General features: G+C 51.8%; 1 protein-coding gene across 3 annotated transcripts in view; it reads right to left on the bottom strand.

Annotated features, from left to right (window-relative positions):
* sptbn1 (spectrin, beta, non-erythrocytic 1) overlaps nucleotides 1-26748 on the bottom strand; it is a 58906-nt gene that overhangs the window by 19884 nt on the left and 12274 nt on the right. Inside the window, exons 3-22 of one of the 3 annotated variants that reach the window (XM_086044335.1) lie at nucleotides 25808-26095; nucleotides 11164-11315; nucleotides 9521-9694; nucleotides 8324-8415; nucleotides 7864-7944; nucleotides 7078-7193; nucleotides 6791-6903; nucleotides 6485-6672; nucleotides 5697-5814; nucleotides 5000-5158; nucleotides 4817-4912; nucleotides 4358-4564; nucleotides 3390-3543; nucleotides 3148-3299; nucleotides 2505-2723; nucleotides 2326-2406; nucleotides 1464-1670; nucleotides 886-1097; nucleotides 544-681; nucleotides 353-473 (exon numbers count right to left, since the gene is read on the bottom strand). In XM_086044335.1, coding sequence (XP_085900461.1) covers nucleotides 353-473; nucleotides 544-681; nucleotides 886-1097; nucleotides 1464-1670; nucleotides 2326-2406; nucleotides 2505-2723; nucleotides 3148-3299; nucleotides 3390-3543; nucleotides 4358-4564; nucleotides 4817-4912; nucleotides 5000-5158; nucleotides 5697-5814; nucleotides 6485-6672; nucleotides 6791-6903; nucleotides 7078-7193; nucleotides 7864-7944; nucleotides 8324-8415; nucleotides 9521-9694; nucleotides 11164-11315; nucleotides 25808-25955 — 2928 coding nt within the window. In that variant the 5' untranslated portion in view covers nucleotides 25956-26095. Of the gene's footprint in view, nucleotides 1-352; nucleotides 474-543; nucleotides 682-885; nucleotides 1098-1463; nucleotides 1671-2325; nucleotides 2407-2504; nucleotides 2724-3147; nucleotides 3300-3389; nucleotides 3544-4357; nucleotides 4565-4816; nucleotides 4913-4999; nucleotides 5159-5696; nucleotides 5815-6484; nucleotides 6673-6790; nucleotides 6904-7077; nucleotides 7194-7863; nucleotides 7945-8323; nucleotides 8476-8548; nucleotides 8570-9520; nucleotides 9695-11163; nucleotides 11316-19073; nucleotides 19695-25807; nucleotides 26096-26748 lie in introns of those variants that run through there. The other 2 variants (XM_086044337.1, XM_086044336.1) reach the window with 2 other exon arrangements.

Below are 26748 nucleotides of genomic sequence, written 5' to 3'. Positions count from 1 at the left end.
CAAAATTTTGAGCAAACAAACAAAAAAAAAACCGACATTACGTGTAAAGACGTTTCAACAAAGTTAAGGGTTTGAATTCCTTGACGACTTTGATGCCGATATTTTGCTTTTGACTGAAAGTGAATACGGGCTCCAAACATCGGCTATCGGGATCGGCCCTGAAAAAACCCAGATCCATCCGTCGCTATTATTCGGCCAAACATTTCAAGCGATTTGATTTTAGAGTTGAACTTTGGATTTAGTGAAGGCCTTGACGGTTGTCACGCCAGCACAATTGTTTTGCGTGTGCGTCTCGGCCGGATGCGAAACGTTGGCGGCGCGCAGCGGCTCCCCCCCCCCCCCCCGGCGGTACCTTGGTCTTCTCCTTGATCCAGGACTTGGTCTCGTTACACTCCAGATGGTAGTTCTGCACGCCCAAGGCGGAGCTCAGACTTTCCTTCTTCTGGTCCACCAAGTCTCGGAACTGACTCCACCTGACAAAAACATTCTCCGGCTCTTCGGTCGCTCGTGACTTCCGAGTCGCTTGAGTGTCCAGCGAGTTACCTGGTGTTGAGTTTGTCCTGCTGGGTCTTGATTTCCTTCTCGCCGGGATGTCCGCTGTGGATGAGTTGCCTGGCCACCTGGTTGACCACGGCGACCCGCGACGCCTGATTGTTCATCTCGGGCTCCAAACTCTCAAACCTGCGCAAACAGAGCGGCCGGCGCGTGGGTCGGCGACGGTGCGCAAGAGAACACAAACATCGGGCTGGGACCAAAGTCGACGCCGGCGCCATGGACGGACGGCTGTGACACGCCGCGCTCCGAGAAGCGATTGTGGCCATTTGAGCGCGCGCGATCGAAGAGCCATTGCTTTGTTTGGCCAAGCAAAGGTGAGCGGCGCCTTACCGGTGCTGGACCACCTCCAGGTCCTCCAGCTTGTCGGGGATGTCCATGCCGTTGAGCCACTGCTCCTTCTCGTCGATCCACAGCTGGCAGGCGTTGGCCTCGCTCAGCATCTTGTACAAGGCCAGCGCGTCCTGCAGCGCCTGCTTGCGCAGCCGCGCCAGCTCCGCCACCTCCTTGTAGCGCTCCTCGATGCCCGCCAGGCGGCTCTGCACCTGCCGCGAACGCACGCCGAGCGCGAGTCAGGCCGGCCAGCTTTTGCGCCAGTCGCGCCGGCCGCCGCCGCCGCCGCCGTTTCCGCCGCCGCCTTTTCCGCTCTCCGCCCAAAGTCTGCAGCTAGCCTAGCAAAAAGTCGTTCCGAGCCAAAAGCTCGTTGCGCGTCGGCCGCACGGGGCCTCCAGATGGCGATTGAAAATATTGCGTGTCTTTAACTCGGGAACTGTCAGCGTAACCAAAGTTTTAGAAAATTGAGCTGTCAGCTGTCAGTAAGCTGCAGCTGGGATGCTTTGCTCCTCCAAGGCAGCGGCTGGCGCGGTCGGGCTCACGGCCTGATTTTGAGCCAGGAAAAGGCCAGAACTCACCTCGCGGGAGTCGGCCTTCTCGGGCGGCAGCGTGCGCGCCTGCTCGTGCAGGGCGTCGATGACGGGCCGGTAGCTGGCGATCTCCTCGGCCACGTCCTTGTGCTTCTTGACCAGCGCCTGCGTGGAGAACTCGTCGTGGCCCACGTCGGCGCTGGACACGATGCGCAGCGCGTCCAGCATCCACGCGTCCATGTCGTCGGCGTCCGCCTGCAAACAAAACACATGCCAGGGCCGCGCGCAAAGACTTGCGAGCCCGCTGTCCGTCCGTCCGTGCCTGTTGAAAAATGCAACCGCCGCACAAACGAGCAAATGTCTCCAACGGAGGCAAAATCAGTTGGCACTTCTTAGCGGGCGGCAGCATTTGACTTGCTTGCGGCATTATTGCGCTTTCCTGACCGGGTATGAAGAGGTTCGGCTTCAAACAAGAAATGGCAGCATTCCATAGGTCTTACGAAACAACAAATGAAAACTAGTTGTAGACGGTCGACGACTCATGAAAAAAAGGAGCAGCAGAAAGTTAACGACTAATGTAAACGTCTTGCTGCTACGCGAGTCTGCGGTGTGGACAAATGATGGCTGCGAAGCATCCGCGTCTTTCGACGTTTCCTTGAGGGAGACGTCAACACGTGTCGCGTCTAAATGAGGGATGTCAAAAGGCGGCAAAGTGCAAAAAGTGAAGCTCGATATGGCGAGGGACCGCCACAGCGACAAAGCCCCCTCGGTCGCCATGGTAACAAACTCGCCGCATGCGTGAGACGGAAGCGCCCCGCAAAAGCCAGTTTTGGTGGATTTGGACACGGAGGAAACGGTGCGCAAAAAAGCACAGCAGGCAGCGGGAATGTGAAGGACCGGAGCGCCTTACTTGGAACTGGTGCAGGTTGCACGCCTCCTGCAGGCGAGACTTGCGCACCGCCGAGAGCCGCTCCAACGCCGCCCACTGATCCTGCCACGCGCACGCCACCCCAAAAGAAGAACAACAGCCCGGAATCAATCAATCACGTGTGATCCCTTTCTATTGGTCAGCCCGTCGCGTTGGCTTACCTGGATGTCCTGGATGCGTTCTCGGATCTTGTCGGCCCCAAAGTGCTCGTCGGCCACCAGCTGCTCTCCCTGCTTGATGGTCTGCTGCAGGTGGGCGGCGCGGCCGCTCATTTCGTCCTCGAAGGCCTTGTGCTGACTCAGCAGCCGCAGGGCGCCCGTCAGGTCCTTGCCGCAATCCTCCGACGAGAGGATCTGCTCCTTCTCGCGGATCCAGCCCTCCTGCCGCGCGTGCCACAAACAGACCGGTGAGGAAAGCGCACAATGCTCAGCTGAAGTCGCAGGCGGACGGAAAGTCATGACAACCGCTTGCGGTGATTAGCAAACAGAACTAACTGCTTGCAGGCGCTCGACAACTCATGGTAACGAGACGCGGCGAAAGATTACGATGAAAAAGCCATCGCCAGCTGTCGACAACTAATAACAATTAACAATTGGCGACTCATGAAAATCCAACAACTAAGGCAAACTAGTTGCGGCAGCCAACAACGAATGGCAACTAGTTGCGGGCTCCCGAAAGCCAACGAAGCGCAGGCGGCCAACAATGAAGGAAATGGTTTTTTTGGAGCCGCTCCGCTAGGTGATGAAAACTGTCGTGGGAGGGCGGGTGAGCCGGCTTTGAAGCAGGCGCCGAGACGTGACAAACCTCTTCGGCCATTTCCCAGAAGAACTTCCAGAGCCGGCGCGACTCTTCCAGGCGCGCTCGCCGCTCGGCCGCCAGCTGGCTGAGTTCCTGGTAGCAGAACTCCATGTGGGCCACGCGCTCCCTGATGACCTGAGGGTCGCAGGGTTTGTAGCCTGACCACCCAGACGAAAAAGGAGGAGGAAGAGGAAGAAGAGGAGTCAGTCCGACGGCCGGCCCAGACCCGGAGGACGGCTGAGTCTCACCGTCCGAGTCGCTGGCAAACTTGTGCGCGTTGGCGTTGACGTTGCGGACCCGGTCGGCCTGGATGCCGATGTCGGCCTCCACCAGGGCGTGCTTCTGCAGCAGGTCCTCCACGCCCAGGAGGTGTTTGCCGTAATCCTGCGACAGCAGCAGCATCTGCGCACAAACGACCAAAGCCTCAACGCGATGATGGCGGGGGACTCCAGTCACACTCAAAGGTGCACATTTCAGGACTTGCTGCTCGCTTGGCTAAAACATTGAAAAGACTCAACTCGACTTTGAGCCGTGCATTACGCCGCTTGACAAGCCTTTACGTTTGCCATCGGAGTCGCCTGGAAGGTTTAGCAAGCTTAACGCCGAACCGGACCAGTGTGGAAAAAAACTTTTTAAATACAGTCGGTGACTCTTCGCTGCACTTCTAACGACGCACTGTCCTGTACTATTTTTTTACTCCATTGTCACGGAAGAAACAGATGAAGAGGAAACGGGGTGATCATTGAGGAGCGAACTGGGCTATTGAGGGAAGCTCTCTGGCAATGACCGAGCACCCCGTTCACTGCCTCTTCTCAGCAATTTGGCGACAGAGACTCTCCACACTTTGCTTTCTAGTCATGGACGAAATCAGGCGTACGGCGATTAGATATTTCAATTGTGCTGCATCCACTTCATCACTAATCACCCTGATGCAAGTCAAGCGCAGGTATTATTTTTGCCCACTTGGGGTCAGCACCCGCACGTTCCGCAGCATACCGTTTGCGGTGCCGTTAAAAGGCAAGCGTGCTCCGCTGGCTTGCGTGGACGTCAACATATGACAAGATGACGGCATGAGCCACCGCCGGCGTCGAGTGAGGTGTCGCGCGGGGCTGCGGGCCACTCAGCTGAAAATGCGATTCTGCGTTCAAAGGCTTTCCAAAGGTCTCAAACTTGCGCAAGTGACTCGTCATCGCGGCCATCGTCGCGGTGGTGGCACCTTCATCTCGTCCATCCAGTCCATGATGTAGAGCATCTCCTGGAAGACCCTCTGCATGCCCAGCGTTTGCTCCAGCCGCAGCCGGCGCGCCTTGAGGAGCTCCAGCAGGTACTCCCACAGGCGCAGCACGTTGTCCTTGCGGGCCGCGACGCGCTTGATGTCGTGGTAGCTCTCCGCCTCCAGCTCCTTGGCCACCGACACCACCGCCTGCCGCGCAAAAACAAGCTTTGGACTTGACTGGACCGCAAGCTTTCGGCACCACCCGAAAAGAAAAGGCCTTGCTACTACAACGAATGAGCAACATTCAAACGCGCGAGGGCAGAAGGCTGAATTACCCATCAAAAACCAGACAAAGCTTGCATTCTTAAAGTTGTACGTATCAAAAAATAGATCCCAAACGACATTTCCAAGAAATCGCAGCTTGCTTTTCGGCGGTAGTGCGAGAGCGGTAAGGCTCACCTGAACGCGCTCCTCGTAGGCGGCGATGTCGGTCTCGATGGCCTCGTGCTTCTTGGTGGCCGCCTCCACCGCCTGCAGGTCGAAGCCAAAGTTGTCCTGCGGGAAGCAACGCACGCACACGCTCAGAAGGCCGCGCCGCAAAGGCAGAGCGGCGGCGGCGGCGGCGGCGGCGGCGCGCGTCACCTGCGAGACCAGCCGCTGGTTTTCGCTCAGCCACGTCTCCCGCATGGCGGCCTTGCGGTCGAAGCGGCGGGCCAGCTGCTCCAGTTTCTCCTGGCGAATCAGCTCCGTCCTCAGCGCCAACTCGCGCTCGTGCTCCGCCTTCTCCAGGCGCTCCCACGCCTAAAAGCCACACAGTCAACGTGTCAACGATCTAAGCCTAACCCGTCAGGCTGGAGATGCGGAGGCACGCGCCTCTGCCGACTTGGATTCATGGACTGGGTTGGGTGGATTTGCTTCCGGTGCCTCAATTGGAATGCTGCCTTTGCTTTTGTCCAATCACCTTTCCTGTTGCCGTGTCAGGCCAGTGCGCCTTCACAAGCACCACTTCTTACAGAAATGATACGATAAATTGTCCCGAGCAGGAGAGCCGGCTGGCCCGTGCTCAAGTCAGCATTGTCAGCTCGCCACACGTCTGCCGCGAGCTGCGCACGTGAACACGTTTTGATGATATGTACTCAAACGTGCCATGTTGCTTTCATGTCCTCCGATCGCTACTCGGAAGAACGTACGCGGCGAAAGCCCGTTTTTTCCAGCGTCAAAGGGTCGGAGAATCGGGCGGACGCGTTCGTACTGAGAGTTGGATTCAGTGGGACAAGGGTGGCAAGTGTGCGGCCGGTCACTTCATGGGGAGTGATGACATGGGAGTGGGCGTGGCTACCTTGTTGATGTCCGAGATGAGTTTCCCCTCGCGAGGCGTGTACACCTTCTGGTTGTTGGCCCTCATCTTACTCTGGATGGTGAACAGCAGAACCTCCAGGTTGCCCTTCTCCGTGAACCTTCGCACACAAGCACGCGCACATTTTGCTTCTGCGATAGCTTTTCGGACCAATTCAAAAGTACCACTTTCACTCCCGTCACATACGACCGTCAGGAACCGAGATGACAACTGCAATTGAAGCTATACGTCTTCAAGATATTCCAGGAGTCTCATGATATTGGACGGCGATTGCAGATTTCAGCATGCGTCAATCCAAACTACACATTCAAATTCCAAATAGCACTTAAAGTGGCAGTCAACCTAGATATTTTTTTCAAGAATATTTTCCACGCAGGCCCACACGTTTAAACACGGCATTTGAGCCCTGGGCGGTTGTGATGTCGTTTTGAGTCGACGCAAAGTGACAAAACGGCCGCCCCCAGAGACGGCTGAAAACGGCTGGATTATCTCTTACTCCGCAAAGGCAATCGGCAATTTATCAGAATGCCGCCTTTCAACCCGTGGGCCCGCCTAGAACATAATCGTGAAAAAAAAGATGTTTGGGTCGACTTGGCCTTGAAGGTCGCTGGCATCGAATCCGGGAAACTGGGCGGAGAGGCCAAGGTTGGAAAATATGTGTGACCTTGGATTAGCAGTGCCGGTGAAACTTTGGCCACCAAGCACCACCTCCCAAAGCAGCGGGCTCAACCGGAGTTGCGCAAAGCGCACGTGCTGCGGTCCCAACGCACTTTGGGGGCTTCTCCACCGTCCTGTAGGTGTTGAAGGCCTGCAGCTGCTGCTGGACGCCCGCCAGCGAGTTGGCAAACTTCCTGTTGTTGAGGATGATGATGGTCTGCTCGATCCACTCCAGCAGCTCCGACGCCAAACACTCGTACTTGTCCACCATCTTCTCCGTCTCGATGGCGTTGTCCAGGACCTGCGCGCAGAAGCCGCCCCACGCGTCAGCCCGCCAAGCGCCTGCGCCGGCTTTTTCGATCGTCGCTACGACTTTGGTCAAACCGGGCCAAAAGTGAGCGCGGCGTGCGCTGGCTCACCTTGCCGATGCGCTTGCCCTCCACCTTGAGGGCCTTCATCTTGGAGAAGTAGTGGTAGTAGGTGACCACGTAGGTGATGATGGACTTCTCGTCCGGGTGGTCCACGCTGATGTCTGCCGAAAGCGACGACACGACATCATCTGGCGCCGGCCGACGGGAACGCCGTCGCGGCTAGCGTTGGCCACGCGCTAGCTCCAAAGTACGCGCGGGCTTCGGGAAGCCACATCGAAGGAGCCCTTCGCGAGCGTGACATTCAAGACGGACAAGCGGCGGCGGGCGGCGCTGACCTTCGGGGTCGAGCAGCTTGGTGAGGCCCAGGTGCTGCTCGGCCAGGTTGAAGGCGTTCTGCAGGTTGTGGTGCGCGTTGGACTTCTTCAGCTTGTCAAAGTCGATCAGGTCCGGTCTGGGGCGGGACAGAAAAAGACGCAAGCGTTTCTTGTCACGATACACGGCAAGCAGAAGGCGGACGGCCGAGGCGGAGCGCGGAGCGACGTGCCGGCGAGGGCTCGACACGCGCACGTCGGCCTCGTCCTATGCATTGGACCGCCGACAGCTTTTAGCTATCGATGAGCTATTTGCGTTTGCGCTTCTGGAGGCGTCACTTGGCTTAGTTGCTAGCAAGCAAAGCTTTTCCTTCGCCCCACCTTTCACCGCTTCATCCGAGCATTTGCCTCACTTCTGTTCGTCTCCATCTTCCGATTTTGGACCCGTGCGCCTTTCAAACTGTACTTGTCGACTCTTTTTTTTTTTTCCCTTCAGCTGTATGAGCCTTGTACATGGCGACATTTGAAAATGATGCCATTTGAGCGCATCTCCGGTTTGACAAATAACGGGTCGGCGGCGGCGGCGTCCCTGTGGCAACCGCGACGCGTCATTCTGAAAGCTCCTCTCTGTCCACGAAATGTCGGCCCAACGTTGCGGACGCGGCAGCTCAAGTATGGAGCCAGCCATCCTTACCTTGTCGCCTCTTGTCAATGCACAATGACTTGGTGATGAATGCGGCTCGTTTGACTTGTTGCCACCTGCGATGATGAATGTCAGGAGGAATTGCACCTTGGAAGAAGGAGGCTGACCTGTGCTTGTGGATGATGGCGTTGAAGGCCATCCCGTCCCGCCAGCTGGTGGAGAAGTTGTGGATGTTGACGTTTGGATACCTGCCACACAACACACCGACTTCATTTGTCCCGTGGGCCGGCTCGACACTCCACGGCCATACGAGCGAGCGAGCGGAGATGCCGGCGCTTTTTTTCTGTGACCCGTGAGCGCGGGTGAGCGCGGGTGAGCGCGGGTGAGCGCGGACGTGCCATGCGAGCGGCCGCTCGTCGCCGGGCCGTCTCGGCCGCGTGGCTGAAAGGCCAAGCGGCGAGCTGCTTGTTTGAAATCCAAGTTGGGGGCGGGCCTCCAACCTGGGGCCCAAACACTTTGACGGTCGGCAATAAAGCGCTTGGGCCCTCCGCACACACCGCGGTGCCAAAGCGCGTCACTCGTATCTGGTTTGGTTGTATTTGATTTTGCCTTTGCGCAATCACTCACCCGGCCGTCTTCATCTGACACCACAGCAGCAGGGCATCTTTGGCCGACTTCTTCTCTTTGTTGTCCTCCGTCTCCACGCTGATGTCTTGGATCTGACGCGCACACGCACACGCGTCAAGGCCGCCGGCTGACATCATCGAGCAAAACCAAGACTACAAACGAGACTCGTCAGCTCCAAACGGCTTTCGGGGGACCGAGTGAAGCACGGCGACGCAAAGGCGTTACCTTCATGAGTGCGCACGCTGGCGCAATCGACGCTGGGCCTCAAATCGCCAACGCGCACGCAGAGGCTGAAATTCGCGCAGCTGCCGTCAATCGTCCCTCGACTTCGTGTCACCTCCTCCGCGGGATTTAAAACACTAAAAGACTTTTTTTTAATCCTGCCGGCTTATAAACGTTAGATCCGTCGTCCTCCCCCCGACCGTGCTGATGACATCATCGCCGGCATCACATGACAACAACGCCGCCGCCGCCGCAAAGTTAATCAAATGAAGGAAAGATTGACAGTCAACACAAGGTGGAAGAAGAACACGACAGCACTGATTAACAGAGTCTTGGCGACGGACCGACATTGGGTAGGCGACAAACGGGGGAAAAAAAGAGGGATAAAGCATATTCGGAAGTGGATTTTGGCCCATCGATGTAATCGTCCATTTTGCCCCCCCATCCCGCGGGCGTACGGAAGATCCACGTATGCGCTTTCGGCGGAATTACGTTTCTAGCTTAAACGGTTCGTGAGTTCGGCGATTTGAAAAACCGGTCGGAGATGACAGGTTCGTACCTCGAGGAATTTCTACAACTAGCTTGCTCACAATTCTCCAAGTACATTATTATTATTATTATTATTATTACTATGGAGCATATCAAAGCAATATCATTGTCAGAATTAGAGTGCACCCGCCCCCATCGATTTGCAATGCAGCATTTGAGAATTCACCTACTGGGAGCGTACACCATGCCGTTTTTGCTTTATTTGCATTTAGTTATTCATTTCTTTTTCAAGCAATTCTAATGAGTGTCACTTATGTTCTTCTCCAGGCAACTAGTGGCAGTCCACTGCATCGGGAATAATAAGATGATATCGTTTTCCCGACGACTTTTCAGTCAACGTTTGCCAATGCGAAGAAAGTCCTGTTTCACGAGTGAATGTCCCAAATGCTTGCACAACTTGCAAAGTGACGTTTTGGGAGGCGCTACCTGGAAGCGCAGGATGATGGTCCAGATGAGGCCCAGCGTGAGGCGGTGGTTGCCGTCCACGATGTCGTGCGAGCCCATATTCTCCAGGTGGACGCGCTGCTCCTTGAGGAACTGCAGGGCCTTGTCCACGTTCTCCAGGCAGTGGATCCTCATGCGGCCTTTGGTGGGCTTGGGCTGAGCGCCCGCAACCGGGAGAGAGCGTTCAGCCATTTGTCCGCAGCTGGGACCAAAATCTGCCATAACCCCTTTCCAGACCGCGCGGAAGCTCAACTTGGCCAAATGCTCCCAACGGGAAATGAAATCTCCACGGATGATGTTGGCAAACAGCTTTGACTTTGGAAAACAATCATCAACATCCGGGCCCATGTTCTGACGGGTTCAAGGACCAAAACAGGAACCCAATCATCAGTGATCCGCGCTCTGCGTTGTCACTTGTCAGCTGCAGCCGTGAGTTGCAGTTTCTTTGCAATTTTAGGCCTGCGGCTAACAATTTGTTCTCTTACTATTAGCCGATTCACGTGTTAGCCCATTCACGTGTGGAAAAGCAGACGTTTGCAAATGTCTTCTTTGGATTCAGAATATTTCCTGTTGAGAGGCGGAAACAACTTGAAGTGAAACCAACCTCCGAAACAACTCATCGGTTTGTTTGATAATCCATTCGTAGTGAATGAATGAACGAATGAATGAATAATTGACTGACCGTTGCAAGACTACTTGAGCGACTGAGCGCAACGTCTTTCTGGCTGACGCTTCCCCAAAACGCCGTCAGCGCCCACCACTTTTGCTTTCGTGTCCAATCGAGTGGCTATTCTTCCCTTTTTTAAGCGACTCGGATGTCTGTTGAGAAACGGGTGTCCTGCTGATGTTTTTGGCTTGTGATTTGATGCCGAGCAAAGTTCTCGGCCGCAACGAGACTGCCGATCATCTTTCCGTACACTCTTTACGATTGGCGCACTTGCGACGGCAAGTTTAAACACCGGCATGCCGGATTGCGCCCAAGACAGCAGAAGAAAGTCGGGCGCGCCAAGAGGCGGACGTCGCCACGGCAACAGTGAGACAGGGACATGAAACGAGACCGAACGGGCGAGAGGACAAAATTGTTGTCAAGGTGAACGTGAGACGTGGACGGCTTGCGCAAAAGACAAATGAAAGCTTCATCCTGCAAGTGTCCTCGCGGGGGTCGCGTGCGACTGTTGCCACGGTGACCGTGACACACATTTATTCCTTCCTTTCTTTCATGTGAAGTCACCAAAAAGTGTTTGTTTCCTCCTTCTAGGCGAAAGCCTTTGCAACTTTTGTTTTTGAAAAACATCGCGAGCAGCAGCTGTGCCTTCAGAGACATCCGCCCGTGCGTCTCGTCTCACATTCACTCTCACGTTGGCCATCGAGCTTCCAAAAACATGACATCATCATCTGGCTTTTTCAAAATTCTTCTTGAAAGACGCCCTTCTAACATTTGAGGAAAGTCATGAAAATGCGTCCCCCCAAAAAAGACTTTTATCATTTTCTGGCATTTGGCAAATCATTTTGGCCTAAAACAGGAAAAGTTTAGTCTGATTTCATGTCAGACCGACAGAGAAAAAAAAGCAAATCCAATGTGTGTGTGTGTGTGTGTGTGCGTGCGTGCGTGCGTGCGTGCGTACCAGCCTCTCGCCACTGAGGACCTCGAGCAGCTTGATGAGCATGCGCCCGTCGCGGAGGTCCACGTACAGGTCGGTGATGCGACAGGAAACTCGGGAGAGGTGAGAGTTGATCCATTTTGTGAAGGTCTTCTTCTGCACCGCCTCGCGCTCGTCTGACCACAAGAACAAAAGCGCGCCGTCACTTTGTTGTCGCCTCCGGCAAATTTGGCGCCAGCCTTTCAATTGTTTCCAAGAGAGAAAACGCAGACACACGCGTGCGCGCGTGCGTTTCCTCTGTGCGCATGTGAGCGTGCATGTGAGGGAGGAAAAGGTCCAGAAATACTCGCGCACGTTTTTGTGGAATGTGGAAAGTTGCTGAACGAAACCCAGCCGAGGATCACATTCCCCCTCGACTGGCACAACGTGCGCAGGGAGAGAGCCGGAGTGCTTCAGCCAGCAGGTCCTTGTCTTGTGTACGCGTGAGAGAGAAAGGGCGCGTGAGGGATTGCGCTTGTGAAAGACATTGCCCGAAAGGGGGTGCAGGCGTGCGTGTGAGTGAAAGAGAGTCTTGTGCAAGAATGTGCGGGACAGGAGTGTGTTTGTTTGTAAAAGATCCTGGGTGAAAGTGAGGCTGTGTGTGAGAGGAGGGAGTGCGTGTGTGCGCATGGGACGGCGAGAGATTGTGCAAGAGCGAGCGAGCGAGCGAGCGTGTGTGAGAATCAACTATGGGGGGAAAAAAAGAAGGCATTGTCAAAGTGTGTGCGCAGGAAGTCGCGAAGAGAGGTCGTGACAAGCATTGTGCTGCTTTTCCGGTCCAGCAAACGTTTTGAGCCCCCCCCCCCCCCCCCCAAGCCGAGGCAGGAAAACAACAAACAAGTCACAAGGTCACGTCGAGATGATTTGGGATTTGATTTTTTTTTTCTTGGAAAAAGACGGACGGACGGCATGTTCACCACGAGGCCGATGTGCCGCGCCGCGCCTCCCAAATCATGGCATGTGCTGCTCACTTTTTGAACACGCGCACTCGCAGCGCAAAGTCAAAGTTGAAGGCTTGAATTTCTTGGACTGCTGAATGCGCAGGAAGCGTCGCTGCAGTAAGACGAGACAGCGCCGGATTGATTATGGGGACGGGGACGGGGGGGCGGGGGCGGCGGAGCGTGGGCGGCGTCTCTAACACTCCCGCACACGCACAGTTGGGACGTGACCTTAAACCGAGGAAACGCGCAAAAAGCAGACACGGGCGTGGACTTTGGTCTCCATGGGGACAGAAAATATACAACACAATCAATTGACGCAGCGCAGCGACACACACACACACATTTGCACACCATGTTGACGAAGGTGATTAGACGCACACTCACAGACACACACCAGTGTGCACACGTGTAGATAGCGCACGCACGCGCACACATGACAAGACAAACAAATGAAAGCCATCACACACAAAGTGCACTCAAAGAAATGCATCCAGCTAATGCGTAGCGAGAGGATCATTAGGTGCGCGCATTCGTCATCATTTTGCATCCTGCAAACACAAGCGACAATTGTGGTGCATCATGAGATGTCAAGGTCCCGACCGCACGCGCATTCCTCAGTGTGGAACCACGCACACACGCGCTTTTGAAATTCAAAATCCACTTATCCGATTGAAAACAAAACAACAAAGGGAAAACATGAATCGATTATTCAAATAATGCGCTCATTACTTGGGCCAACTCGTTGTTTATTTGAACTTGTCTTCGGGTTGTGACACTGGGAGAGCCAATGAATGTTTTTAAGCTGTCCAATGTTTGTCTTTGATGATGAGAAGCTTGCGAGTGTCTTTTCAGAAACTAGCGGCTAACAAGCTAGCACCGCAAAGAGGGCGGGGCGCGCCTTGCCGTCCGCTTGGGCGAGCGACAAGCCGGCCGTCCAATCGCAGAGAGACCAGTGAGTTTGCCTCCGACATCTGGATCCACTAAGACACACTGGCATGTCTCTTGTATGTTGCTTTCCAACTCACACTGGATCACGTGACACTGTCCAAACCCACGCACACGCACACGCGCATCATGCGGTCATGGCCCTCGCAGCATTCCAACATGTCCCACGAGAGGCTGGCCCGCTCACACAAATGACGGACACGGGCGTGCTGTTACCGCGGCGACCGCTCCTCCGTCAAAGAGGGCCTCGCGCCAAACTAGACCCCGCCGCAGCGATGTCATCACATACAAAGGAAGTTAGTCACGTCATGTGTAAGCGTTGTGCAATGCTAGCATTAGCGCCCACGCGCGGCTGCAAATGACTCCGCGCTATATGGAGCTTAGGTGCGTGCTTTGGGTGTCTCGCCGCTCCATCGGTGCTCAACGAGCTGCTTTTGGGGAAGCTGAGAATGAAGGCAACCATTGAATTCACGGCGGCCGGACTCCCACCCAGAAAAGTACTGGGCTGGTATCTCTAAAACCGGAGAAGTCTAGGCACCCGTATCTCCAAAAATGAAGAGGAAAGGATTTTAATCTTTGACTGCTCCACTAGCCAGATCAAAAGTTGGCGTGTTGTGAGAGTCTCCCCCCAAAAAAGAAAATGTAAACAATTTGGATGCTCTCTTTTTTCCTCCTAAATACATTGCCGAGGTATCGGCAGATCCTCAAAATCACGCGACTCGGATGCCAAAAAAAAAAAAACGTGATTGTGACAAGCCTATTTACAATGTTTAATTCAATTTTAATTTATGTTTGGGACTTTGTGTCAACTTCAACAGGGGTTCACTGAATGTTAACGTTATTTAAATGGACAATGTCGTGTGTGTGTGTGCCACATTCCGGAGGGCGGAGCACACAAAGCATCTTTTGAACGTAGCGTCGTGTCGCTAACGAAGCAGCGCGTGCGTGTTATTGTGCCCTCGTGAGGCACAAATACGTGTCAATGAGGTCGGACATTCATCGTCTCATGTGGGACAAGCAGGAAAAGGAGAAGAAGAAGCAGCAGCAGCAGCAGCAGCAGCAGCAGCAGCAGCCGGTGACGAGCTTATGCGCCACTAAGGTGTTGTTGCTGCTCGTCCTGTCGCCGTGGCAACCGGAGGCCTCAGTCAGTCACAGTGTCAGGTTGTCACTCAAGCAGCCTGACAGATGTGACATCCCCCCGGCAGCGGCCAATCCCTTTTGGAACATTGATCAGCTCCTTGAATTATTCATCCGGGTTTGCAGGCCAGCAGGTGGTACGCGGACACTCCAACAAATTAACTTGACTTATTTTCTCCTTACGACAAATCATGTTGAGGGTGTTCTCATGATAAAAAACTCACTTTGAAAATGTGGCACCCAAAAATCCAGTTGTGATCCATCTTTCGGAACTTAATGGTTTGGTCTGCTGCTGTACAAATCTTGGGACCTGGCATTGAGCCTTGAGGAACGCCGCTCGGCTTTGACTTGGCTTCATTATAGTTTGCACGCTAGAAGTCTTCAAAACGGAACGTCTTTTTCACGGTATAATATGCATGATGCATTTTACTTTCCTCTGCGTGAAACAACAGCATGTCAATCAGAAAAGGAAATAGAAAAAAATAAGGCCAAGTTTAAGCAACAAAAAATGTGTGCAGAAGCCATGCCTGGTAAGACACAGGAAGTCAGCCGTTCTGGTCTGGAATGGACATTTTAGTGTCAAGTCTGATGACTCACCCGAGCCCCTTTTGGATTTTCCAAATGCATTTATTAGCCTTTGACTGAGTAACTTGAAATTTGGTCGACATTTCTCTCATGAATAGAGCCACCCAAAAGTCTTCAGAAGCAATGCCTAAAAAAGATGCTTTTGCATTGTTTACTAAGTTACTTGAGCTATTTTAGGACGATTCTGTCCATTCCCACAAGCTCTCAAGGACAACAAACGTCGTCGAGATGTTTTCTGACCGTTACCAAACTTGAAGCACAAACTACACGGACGGACGGACATCTCTAAATTGCCGACTATTTCTATTTTTGTCATTTGTGGAGCACGGCAGCCAAGTTCGATGCAACACGAAACGTGTGATCTTCGTACGGCAACCAAAAACATTTGGACTGCAGCTAGCGCACGCGCACGCACACACTTATACCATTTTCAACTTCCACTTTCTGCTGTTTGTCTAAGTTTTGGCTGCAAGCCCCTCCCCCAATGTGCAGCCAGGAGCGCGCTCGGTGAGCGACTTGCATCAAAGCCCCCCTTTCATCGCACAACGCGCATGCACGCATGCGCGTCCTCCACGACTTCCTCCCGGTGTCACCTTGGCAGCTAGCGTTGGACAATGGCGCCATTCTTCTGAGGCGGTTGCGACCTGAGGCGTTAAGTGGCGAGAACGTCTGGCTGCAGCCTTGCCGACCGACGTGTTGTTGCTGCTGCTCGTTTCGCAGACGCTCCTGAGAGAGCCACACGGGCAAAGTCGGCAACGGCGTCACTGAGAAACTTCCCCGTGGAGAGGTTACGCTCTCTCGGGCAAGGCATTTCCTTTGGACGCGCAAAGTGTTGTTTCCGATTCCAATGCGTTCTTCCTTTAATGTATTAACGTCTGTCGTGTCGAACAAAGTCTTAACGCGGGAGCGTTAAAACGGGGCTGCACGCCCTTCGGCCCTCCCCAGCTCTTTTCCATTTGTCCATTTGTAGAGATGAGGCAAACGATTTGCGTCTTGGAATCTCGGGTCAAACGCTTGCGGCGTGCGGCCGAAGGACCGCTTGACGGCCGGCATGTCGAGTCGCAGCCTTCCGACGCTGACCAAACTCGCGGGCCGGACCGGCCAAGTGGAACGCCTCAACGCGATCGATGCTCGGCTTCCACCTTTCCAAACTCTTGCCCATCGTCTGACCGCCGCAGTCAACGTGGCCCTCCGCTTCGAACTGAGACATCTTGTCTGCTCATGTTTGCGGACTTCAGTTCCGGCAGCAACGCCGCCCTCCCGGCTCCACTCCAGGACAAGCTCTCCGAGCTCAAGGCACCCGAGCGGCTGGATCGCGGACTTTCTGAAACAGCGCGTCCGGCTGCAAAGGCCGTTTTGGACACAAAGTCCATCACCGGAGCCCCTCAGGGCAGTGTTTAATTAATTTCATTCAAAGAGTGATTTTTAAATGTGATCCATCGATGAATTGAAAAAACAATTGGAAGATTACTCAATTATTAGCATAATTGTTGGTAAATCACGGAAGCTATACACGGATCTTTTTTGGAAACATGAGAGTGACACATCATGCACTTGAATGTCTTGGGCCCATCTTTGGGATGCGGCTGACAGAGGAGCAGCAAAGGTCTCGAACCTCTCTCCTTGCGTCTCATTTCTAATTCCAGCCAGAGGCCGAGCGACGGCGGCGCTCATCAAAGATGGATGAGGAAGACGAGGAGCCCACCACGCGGGAGGAAGAGCGACGAGGACAAACGCGAGGTCGGCTGATCACGTTAGACACGCCCCTCCCCTCCGAGAACAGCTCGGGGAGCCCCGGAGCAGCGAGCTGAGATCTAATTGGTCGCTGCGGGACAACACGGGGAGGACGAGCTTTCCCAGGGGCGCGTCGACGCGCTCTTGTTTTGCTCGTCTTTGTGCGACTTCCGTCGTGACGCTCGCTCGGGCCTCGGCAGCGTCTCAAGCGCTCACCTTCGTTTACAACTCGAATTGCGACATTTCGTCCAGAAAATTCTATTCGCTCATTGCCAACAGTCTCTTGGCTGCACTGCACTGCACTGCTTAGAGGACATGTATGTGCGTTGTTGACATCTTTTTGTCCAATCACATTTCAGCCTGCACGTGTTGCCATGTCCATCTCAAAGGCGGAGACAACAAAGCGTGCGTGGACTGTGACGTGTGCGGGCGACATATCGTCACCCACCTTGACATAACAGCGCTGTCTCCGCATAGAGATTCGATCCGTCACGTCATACCGTATATCATCCCATCTCCATCATATATCAGATCAAGTCGGTCCCAAAAACACAAGAATTGGATACCAGGTTTCACAAACACACTGAACCAAAAATATTTCATTCCTCATTGTGTGCGTTGTTTACTAGTGTCTCACTTGGTGTGAACCTGACAACTGACCATCAAAGTCTGAAAGAAGTTTTCGTTTGAAAATGGGAGGAAAGCCCGCTGGCGTTTGGCAAAGGGGCAAAGGTCAAATGATGAGACAGAAGAAGAAGAGACGACAACTTGCAAGAGTCAAGGGCCAATGTCAACTGTTCTACATCATACACGGCTTCATCGTCGTCACCCGCCAGTCTTGTTCTGCGGAACGTGCGGCAACTTTGAAAGTGCGTTTCACACAACGGTTGTGCTGCAATCAAGGCAGAATATCCAAAGATTGGCCAAAGAAAGCATTGAATTCCTTGCTTCCACTTGCACCATCCTTGGAGAGAAACAGGATGTTTTGAAATGGCGGCGCCCAAAACTAAATGACCGAGTTGAGTGGACAAAGGCAACAAACTTTGGGGTGACCCAACCGGCTTGTCAAAGACAAACCGGTTGTTGGCTCCCACTGCTTACAATTACATTGGGCGAAATGCAGAGGTGCTTTTGGTTCCATTTCTTTCTGTCGTGCAAATATGGCCGGGGAGCGCCGATCGGAAACCGGGCTTTCTTACTGAAGAGTACGAAAAGAAACAGCAAGCGAGTTGAGGTTGACAAGCAGGACTTTGACAACAAACGCACCTTTAGGTGCTGCCAAATATTTAGTCAGTGAAAAGGCTGACGCCGAAGAAGCAAAGAAAGAGGAGGAGAAGCAGAAGCAGAAGCAGAAGCAGAAGCAGAAGCAGAAGCAGAAGCAGAAGCAGCCTCCGGGCTTCAAGTTACGACCTCCAGCATCCATTAACCTTCGGCTAAATGAGAGCTGCCAGGATGTGACGCACAAAAGCCGCCCGGCATCAATGATGGACTTTGGGACGCCGCGCACGCTCTCGATTCAGTTCCGCAAAGGGAAGTTATGGCCAAACAGGTCCCAAACAAATGGGCTGTCACTTCTATAGCGCTTTTCTACCTTGGGTACTCAAAGCGCTTTACGCTGTACCCCATCTACCTACTGATGACGCAGCACCAGGAGCGACTGGGGGTTCAGTATCTTGCTCAAGGATACTTCGACATGGTCACCATGGCCGGGGATCCAACCCACAACCTCCGGGTCGGGAAACCACAAACAGGTCCCACAAAAGAACCCCAATCTGCCCGCGTTTGGTCATGACACGGCATGATCGCTGCGTCTCCAGCAAAAAGAGACACGACGGCCGACTTCATGTCACAAAGTTGATGACGAGCAGCCCGGCCAATTACGCGGCGACCTCAGCGGGTGACTTAAGACTTGAGACATTCTTTGAATCTTACACTTTCACTTCGGCAGCCGCTCCAGTCCTTTGACGACAACAGCGCGCAACATTCGCCCCTCTCCAGATGTGACACACCCCAAAAAACCCAAATCGGACAACCAAGCAGCTAACGTCTTACAAAACCATTTCGAAAAGATAGGAGCTAAGGTCTCGGAAGCTACCGACTACCGAGTGGTTCAAGTCTTACGAGCGGCAAAATGATGTTTGAGAAGCAAGCAGCAAAAGTCTTAAAAGTTCGTGGCTCATCTCGAAAGTCAACCCAAACATTTTGTTTTTCAAGAATATGTTCTATGCAGGCCCACTAGTTGAAACGAGGCAATCTGATGAATATGAAATATGAGTTCGGCAGCAAAATCCAGCCCAAAACATCGTCCCAAGATGGACACGCAGGCTTTTTTCTTTTTTTCTAACAGAATCGTCCTCCATTCATTGGCTGCAGTTCCCTTGCTTTAGGAAATTGGAGGTTGCTCATTGTTAGGCAGGAGGACTGGAAAGCAGAAGCTTCCATCAGAGCAGAAGAAAAGTGGCTGAAAATGTTCCCGGCTGCCCTCCGCCTTCCTTCCTTCCTTCCACCCGTTGACATTCCCAAAGAAAGCAAACACATCTGCGTCCATCTTACCTTGCAGCTGTTTGAAGCGGCCCTCCAGCTGGTTGTAGTTGAAGGCCGCCTGGCCGGCGAGGCCGGCGAGGCCGGCGAGGCCGGCGAGGCCGCCGCCCCCGCCGCCCCCGCCGCCGGGCCCCGGGCTGGACGCCCGCACGGGGCTGCGGCCGTGGGAAGGGCCGGGGACCCCCGAAGGAGAAAGCGGCCCGGCGTAGTCCGGCGTCGGGAAGGGGCTGCTGGCGCTCTGGAGCTCCATGCTCAACAAAAGTTTACGACAGCTCTCGTCAAGCAGCCGCCAGAGTTCAAAACAACAAAGATTTGAATCCGAAAAAGAAAAAAGAAAAAAAAAAAAAAAAAAGAAAAAAAGAAAAAATACGTTTCTTCACACCGATGCGATTGAGTTCCAGATCAAGCCGAGCGCTTCAAGGGCTTGCGTCCGTGTGTGAGCATCCATGTGTGCGCAAGACAACGAGAGCCTTCATTCAACTCGCCCGCCACAAGCAAGAATGACGACCAGCGGGCCGGAAACGACATGCAAGCAGCGCCGCAGAGCCGCAGAGCCACGGAGCGAGCAAGGAGGGAAGGAAGGAGGCAGAGAAAGAAGGAAAGAAGGAAGGAAGGAAGGGAGGAAGGAAGGGAGGAAGGAAGGAGGAACGGAAGGACGGCGTTTGTCCTCCAGCGAGATGCTCGCACACTAAAAAGCTCCAGACTGAAAACACCCCCGCGGGGGTGGGGGGAGGGGCCAGCGGAGGGAGCGGCCGCTCGGAGCGCGAGGCCAATGGCGACGTGCCTCATTTGCATAAGAGGCGGACCCGAGGAGAAAGGAAAACACACAGCCAGAGCAAAGAAAGAGAAAAGACAAAGAAAAAGAAACTCCCTCTGTTAAAAGATCACATTTTTAATGTCACCTTTTCAAATCTATTTGGAATACTCATTTTTTAATTGATGATTCAGCCAATGAAAAACCTTCAACAATATATTTAACTGGAATAGTTTTTTAAAATTAAAATGCATCCTGATTGTTAATATCAAATGTGCTGTTAAACTACTAACCTTTTTTTAAAAGTTATCCTTATGTTGACTATTAAATATAATTTAAAAACGATTATAACTGTGAAATTAGATTCGATTAGTTTATTTGAATGGTGACAGTGCCAAAAGGCTATTTTTCCATCTGTAGGCCCCTGGCTGGAGATATAACATTTTACAATATACATTACAACAAGTAATTAGAGGATGTTTTGAAATGTTGTTAATCACATTAAATGTTCCTTTTTTTTTTTTTAGAATACTTTTTGGGCATTTAAAATATGTTTTTCTAACTTTAAATGTAACTAAAACATTTTCCACAATGAAATCGTTTTTTTTTTTTTCTTCTTAAGATGCCACTTGTATTTGTTGCAGTCTTCAACAACTTTTCATGACCGGCGCTCCCAGTGTCCTTTAGTCAGGATGATTACCTCCACCAAGGAGGAAACATCCCATTGTTGACGCAAACAAGCCAACAACCGGCTTAGTCTTAACGATAAGAACGTAATGATAAGAATGAAAATGATAAGAACGTTAATGATCACATTGATCCGTTGGCGGGTTGAAGGTGAAAAAGTCGACGCGGGCGTGACCAAAGTGATGCCGACACTGCGGCCGAGCGAGCGAGTGGAAAGAGGAAGCGGCCGATGGCCAGATGGACGGACCTTTCCTGCCGACGGCCAGCCCGAGTCCAAACATCCTGACAATGTTTCAGCGCTAATATTAGCGCCGATAGCTGACTTGTTTGTGTGCATGCGCATCATCTTCCTGTCTGAGCCGCACCGCCACTTCCTGTTTGACGACGTGATTTCAAGCATGAAAATAGTGGACAATTGGCTTTTTCGCGGCAGCGCATTGCAATCGTGGAAGCATTTTTGCAGTTGTCCAAGTCACGCCTCACACGGCTGCACTAATTGACTTGAAAGTGTTTTAGCGGCTAGGTGATGAAACGCTGCATCCGCAAGTGAAAACACTCGTGCGCCACTTGACTTCCCTCCTCAACGACTGTGACAAAACAAAGTCGATGATTGACAGACGTGATGAGGGTAAAGTTCACCTGACTGAACTTCAACATGCTTTGAATCCGTCATGTTAGCAGCTAGCTCTCCAGAAGCTAGCAGCACAACGTGGCTGCTAACATTTTAGCATCATCTTGCTTGTAGCTCAGTTTAGCTGGGACAAAATCTACAGATTACTGAGCTTTGGCAGCATGTAAATAGCCTCACACCAACTGTTTACTGTATATTAGCATGTTGACTAGCATAGCTTGCATGTGTTTAATAGCATATCCTATGCTAGTTAGCATTTGCGCTAGCATAGCTAATATGTTCAATAAAATGAGTTACATTTACAGGCATGTTCAAATCTTAATGCCATGTTTAGTAAGATTTCATGTTTATTGGCATTGGTAACATGGGGAGTTTATTTTTAGCATGTTACTTAACATAGCTTCATTGTATTGATAGTTTCTAGCAGGTTCTCTAGAATTTCCAGAATGATGATGTTAGCATGATCACTAGCGCCGCTAACAATGCGTTTATTAGCATCTGTTATCCTTACTGTAAATCCATTTCAAGAGCGCAACTGGCATGACACTCTTATTAGCATTTATGTTTATTAGCCACAGCTAACATGACGTTTGCATGCTCATTAACATGTTCAACTGCATTTCAAATGTGCATTTTTTGTGTTTATACTAGCCTGTTGACTAGCAGAGCTAGCATGATGCGTTGAGGAAAGCTGAGATGTCTTCCAGAGGCGTGACTCACTAGTTACAACTTCAACTTGGATTGCAGCACTAACGCAAGCAGCAAACGTGAGCAGCGACATTTCCACGCATTCATGTGTTGTTGCTCGTCCGAGAGCTTTTACGATTGTTTCGAACCATTACGGTACAAGTGCTAGCTTAGAGCGTTCTGTCTGCAACAAGAAGAAGGAAAGAGGGCAACGAGTGGCGAGGTGAAAGGTCGGAGAGCAGCGCAAACAGACAGCAGATGTTCGAAGAAGTCAGCAGAATGTGTTGGCCTGGCGCCGAGCGTCACGCCGCGTTTCCTGTCGTCATCCGGCTTCCTCGTGGCTCAGCCCCTCGGGGCCACGCCGAACGGCGCCCATTCGTACAGAGCGCAAGGCTTGGAAATTATACGGACCACACCTTTTGGTACCGACTTGTCCGTACATGGAAAAAAGTTGTCCAAGGTGCCTCTCATAATCCGAACACCAATGCAACATAAGTGCCATGTGCACTCTTAAATGCCATGGACATTTTATTTTGTTCAATGTTTACATTGCAACATTCTATATTAACTGATCCTTGCCAGCTGACATGCACTGCTTACACGAACATCATGGCTGCCATCAGACACATCAGACAAAAACCACCTTAATCTCCACCCCTTCATTCAACAAGAGGACATTATTTCAAACTGAGAAGAGAAAATGCACCGACACAAATTGATTATGAATCCGATACTGGTTTGGTTTGTAACATTCAAGAAAAGGGACAAAAATGTTGCTCCTTGTGTCCCAAAGTGAAAGCAGTTGTTTGCAAACAATTTAGTTTGAGCAAAGGCAAAAATAATCAGTCCTCTTTCATGGAGGGCGAGAGAAATTGGAGAATGCGTACTGTTGAGAGGCTGATATTCCGAGCATTTGGCCAATTGTACGTTAAACAAAAGCGAACATTTCTCCCAAAAAGCAACTAGCGACTGGAATTGCCGAGAACAAAGGGACGTAATGAGAGGAAAGATGTTTATATTGTTTTGCGTACGACAAGAAAGCTCGACGGAAGGCAATCAAGCCCGCGGAACATTACCAAAGACATTGGGGCCATTGACACAGTACGCAAAAGCTGTCATTTATCCGCACGTTGGAAACTTGTGACCTGAGGGCTGCGCTTCCAACATGCAAATATTTCGCAGAGGCGGCCTCGCCTCAAAGATGAGACGAGACGAGATGAGATGAGCGGCGCTGGAGGGGGTTGCCGCGTTGATGTTTGACAAAGAGAAACGAGGAGCAGCCCAGCCGGCACTTGGACGACTCGTTTTCCCATGGGAAATTGTTGAACATTTCAAAGCAAGGCCCACAAAGGGCTTTGGCTGGCAACGGCGTCATTTATTGCTCAAGATCCGACCCGTGAGCGACGCTGCCCCATCGCTGCCCCATCGCGTGGCCGCGGTTGAGCGTCAGCGGCTTTTTGACCCGCCGTTGGCCGTCCACTCCCCGAAACGCATCTTCTGTTCTCACGATGGCGACACACGCTTTCGACTACCTCCCGCGACAACTAACTCTGGTGCCACCAAATATAGGCAAACTCAGTTTGAGGACCAGGCGCCTCAGCGAGTCCCACTTCCAACCAGTTGGCATTTGTCTCGCTCGCCGCCTCAACTTGATCTTTTAGTCCACAGCCGTCATTTTGGTTTCGGTGTCCCTCGGAGAGCCGTTCTACAAATACGTGACATTGTCCCATATACACAAGAAATTGGTGAAAATCAGAAGCCAGGAAAGAATTCTTGCTTCAACTATTTTTCCATGTATTTTCAAAGAATCGTTCAATTGGTTCCCAAAAATGCTTGCATACGTCAGTGTTGTGCGAACAGAAACATGAAGGCGACGCCTTTGCGGGCCAACAAGCCTTCCACGCCTAACCCATGACAAATCTTGCTTGATGTACATTTTCGGCGATGGCCATTCTACTTGCCAATTTAAACGGCAACGGCAGTCAATTTTTTTAGGGCTCTAAAACTGGATAAAACCACAGTTGGAATTTGTCAAAAATCAATCAATCAATACTGCACGCTTTGAATCTGGTGTGTCACTGGCGTCAGTGAGTGGTCAGCTAAAACCTCGCCAGCTGTGATCTGCTTTGCAGGCCAACAGCAGCCACAGTTGAGACTGGCCTGATGAATTTGACGCCAACATGCTAACCTACTGCCCCCCCGCGCACCGCCGCCGCCCCCTTCCTCCACACACACACAAAGACATTCCTGTGTGAACGACAACAACAACAACAACAACAACAACAACAACAATGGCCGTCGGGAGGGGCCCGGTGGTCATTTCCTGTCAAGGTAGTGAACAACTTAATGCCTCGCCTGCCTTGAAAAGTTGGACCACTTCCTGCCAACGCGCACACACACAGGAAGAGGAACAGGCACTCGCTGGCCGCCTTTGTGGAATTCACTCCACTTGGTCTCCATGGCGACTGCTGTTTTTGTGTTTCCTGGTATATCGTATGTGGGTGGAACACTCCTGACACAGACACACACACACTTTTTAGCGTCACCTCCCCAGTCCGAGCGTTCAAATGAAACACGTGGAACGTGAAATAGAACATCAGGTGGACTTTTGGGGGAAGTGGCATCCTTGACTAGTTCAAATGTAATAACTATAAATAACTCAAATAACTAGAATGCTTCTATTGTACAGTATTGAAACGCAGCCAGCAACGTGGCCAGCGAGCGTACACGGCAAAATATCCCCTCTCCCGGAATTATACGGCAATATGAATTTCAGGCCACATCGTTTTGTTTTTTTCTGATTTCCTGAAAAGTAATCATTTGTTAGAAGCCAGGATTCCGTCCGACACTGATGATAGATATGTAATTGCTCATCCTTTTTTATATGGTTAAACATACAGCGGGTCACACTGACCCGCGAACAGTCTTGTTGGGAATGGGCGAGTACCAATACCAGGGGATTAATATCGGTCTTATTTTGGTATTGGGTACTCGTGGAGGCTGCTGAGACCAGCCATTGATACTTAAAGCAAAGAAAATCTGACATTGCGTATGTTCTCCTTGCCAGTAGTTGGCGCTGTACTGTGGCGGTCCGACGCATTGGCGAATCATCACCTGCGTCACAAAGAGGGGTTTAGTTCACTATGTTTTGTCCTTGTCTTAAAAGCAAGCGTGCAAGAGTGCTTCCCGCTAACAATGAGGCCAAGATGACAGCAACGTACTGCACTTCCATCGCTGGATTCAATACAGTAACAAGACGCGCACACACGCACCGAGTCCTCGTGCATATTTTAGAAGATTGTGAATTATTCAGTGAGGCAGGACACTGCAGTCTCGCGTCGTGCGCACACAAGCGCGCACCAACGGCGACAGAGGTTCATGAGGACCCGAAGGGGACAAAGGTGGAACGCACTTCAACATTGGCATCGCTCACAACAATTCTGCGGCGCTCGGATTGCGTTCGCAAATCAACAAATCTTATCTTCCTCGTCATTTAGGCAAGGGCAATAAATGACGGAGGCGGTTAATGATCACTTGAGGAGGAAGTGACGCAGGTCAAAGTACACCACATGTCGGACTTCAACTTTTGAAGCCATTGACAATTAGCACAAGACTATCATTGTGCGTCTTATCTTCACTTTCAATGACAAGTGAACACACGCAGCCAAACAAGAGCACAACAATCAATGTACGCATTAGCATCAAACGCGCACATTCTTCGCCTTCCTGGACTTGACGAGACGTTTGGGGACGGACGGGATGAAAGCCAAGACTGCCACGAAACGAAGGTGCTAGCATGACCGAAACACTCACACCCAAGCAACCGCACATACGCACGCCCCCAGCCAATGAGCCCATCTCAGGACTGCCTTCATCCATCCAATGACATCATCACCTCAGCCCCCCCCCCCGGTTCCAAACACATGACCCGCTTGGTTTGCACACATGCCATTGGCCGGAAGCGCGGCAGAGTCCCGCCCCCCTTACCTGCGAGCGCTTTGATGCGCGAGCGTTCAAAGAGTCTGGCCGAGCTGTTCTCGTTGTCCCAGTCGTCGGCGTCCCAGCGGTTGTTGACGCCCTCGCTGTACGTCTGCTGGATCTCCATGTGCTCCAACTCGCCCGCTACCGACGTCATGGCCACTCCAACGCCGCGCCAACGCCACTATGCCGCACTTCCTGCCGCGTCCCTCCTTCCTTCCTTGCTTCCTTCCTTCCTCCCTGGCTCGCTCACTCTTTTCCTTAAGGACGCCGCGCCCAGATGCTGCTTTGGCAAACCTGCACCCAAACACACCGACAAAAAGCTCAATGACGCGTTGCTGCCTTGACATCACAGTCACGTGACTTTTTTCCACATTTAATCTGAGAATGACATATATTCTTTGAATTTGTTCAATTCATTCATTGACTGTTAAACAAATACCTTTCCATTCAAAACGAAATGTCATTTTCCAGTTTTAATTCAATAACAACCTAAAAACGACACTTCTTCTATTAAATAAATATATTAAATGAATAATGACATTTGAACTTCAATAACTATTAAAAATGAATTTTGTGTGCATAATAAAGATGTTCGGGACGTTGAAGATGAGAAACGACACTCCTCTAACATTAACAATTGGCGTTTATTGGCATGTAGGATGTAATGGTTCCGATTAAAAGAGCTTTCTTGTGCTGGAACACATGGAGCCTTGGCTGTCACATGACCCAAAGCTTGCACTGTGATTGGCCAGCACTGCGGCAGCCTGCCGGGAAGACTAATGAGGCAAGTGCACCCCCGTTTGGCCACAGCACGCTACTACACATGCTCCATGAAAACAGAAACTGTTTTTGAAGGGGCCATCTGAGAATGTGTGCAAGTGTAACATGTCCATCCGTCGGCAAAGGGAAAAATGATGTCCCACTTGTTGAGGAAGTTCCAGGAAGAT

The sequence above is a fragment of the Filicampus tigris genome, chromosome 11, assembly GCF_054856515.1.
Source record: "Filicampus tigris isolate MCC_2025a chromosome 11, RoL_Ftig_1.0, whole genome shotgun sequence".
Taxonomy (NCBI): Eukaryota; Metazoa; Chordata; class Actinopteri; order Syngnathiformes; family Syngnathidae; genus Filicampus; species Filicampus tigris.
Note: the sequence above shows the minus strand (reverse complement) of the source record. Positions and strands in the feature narration are given on the sequence as shown.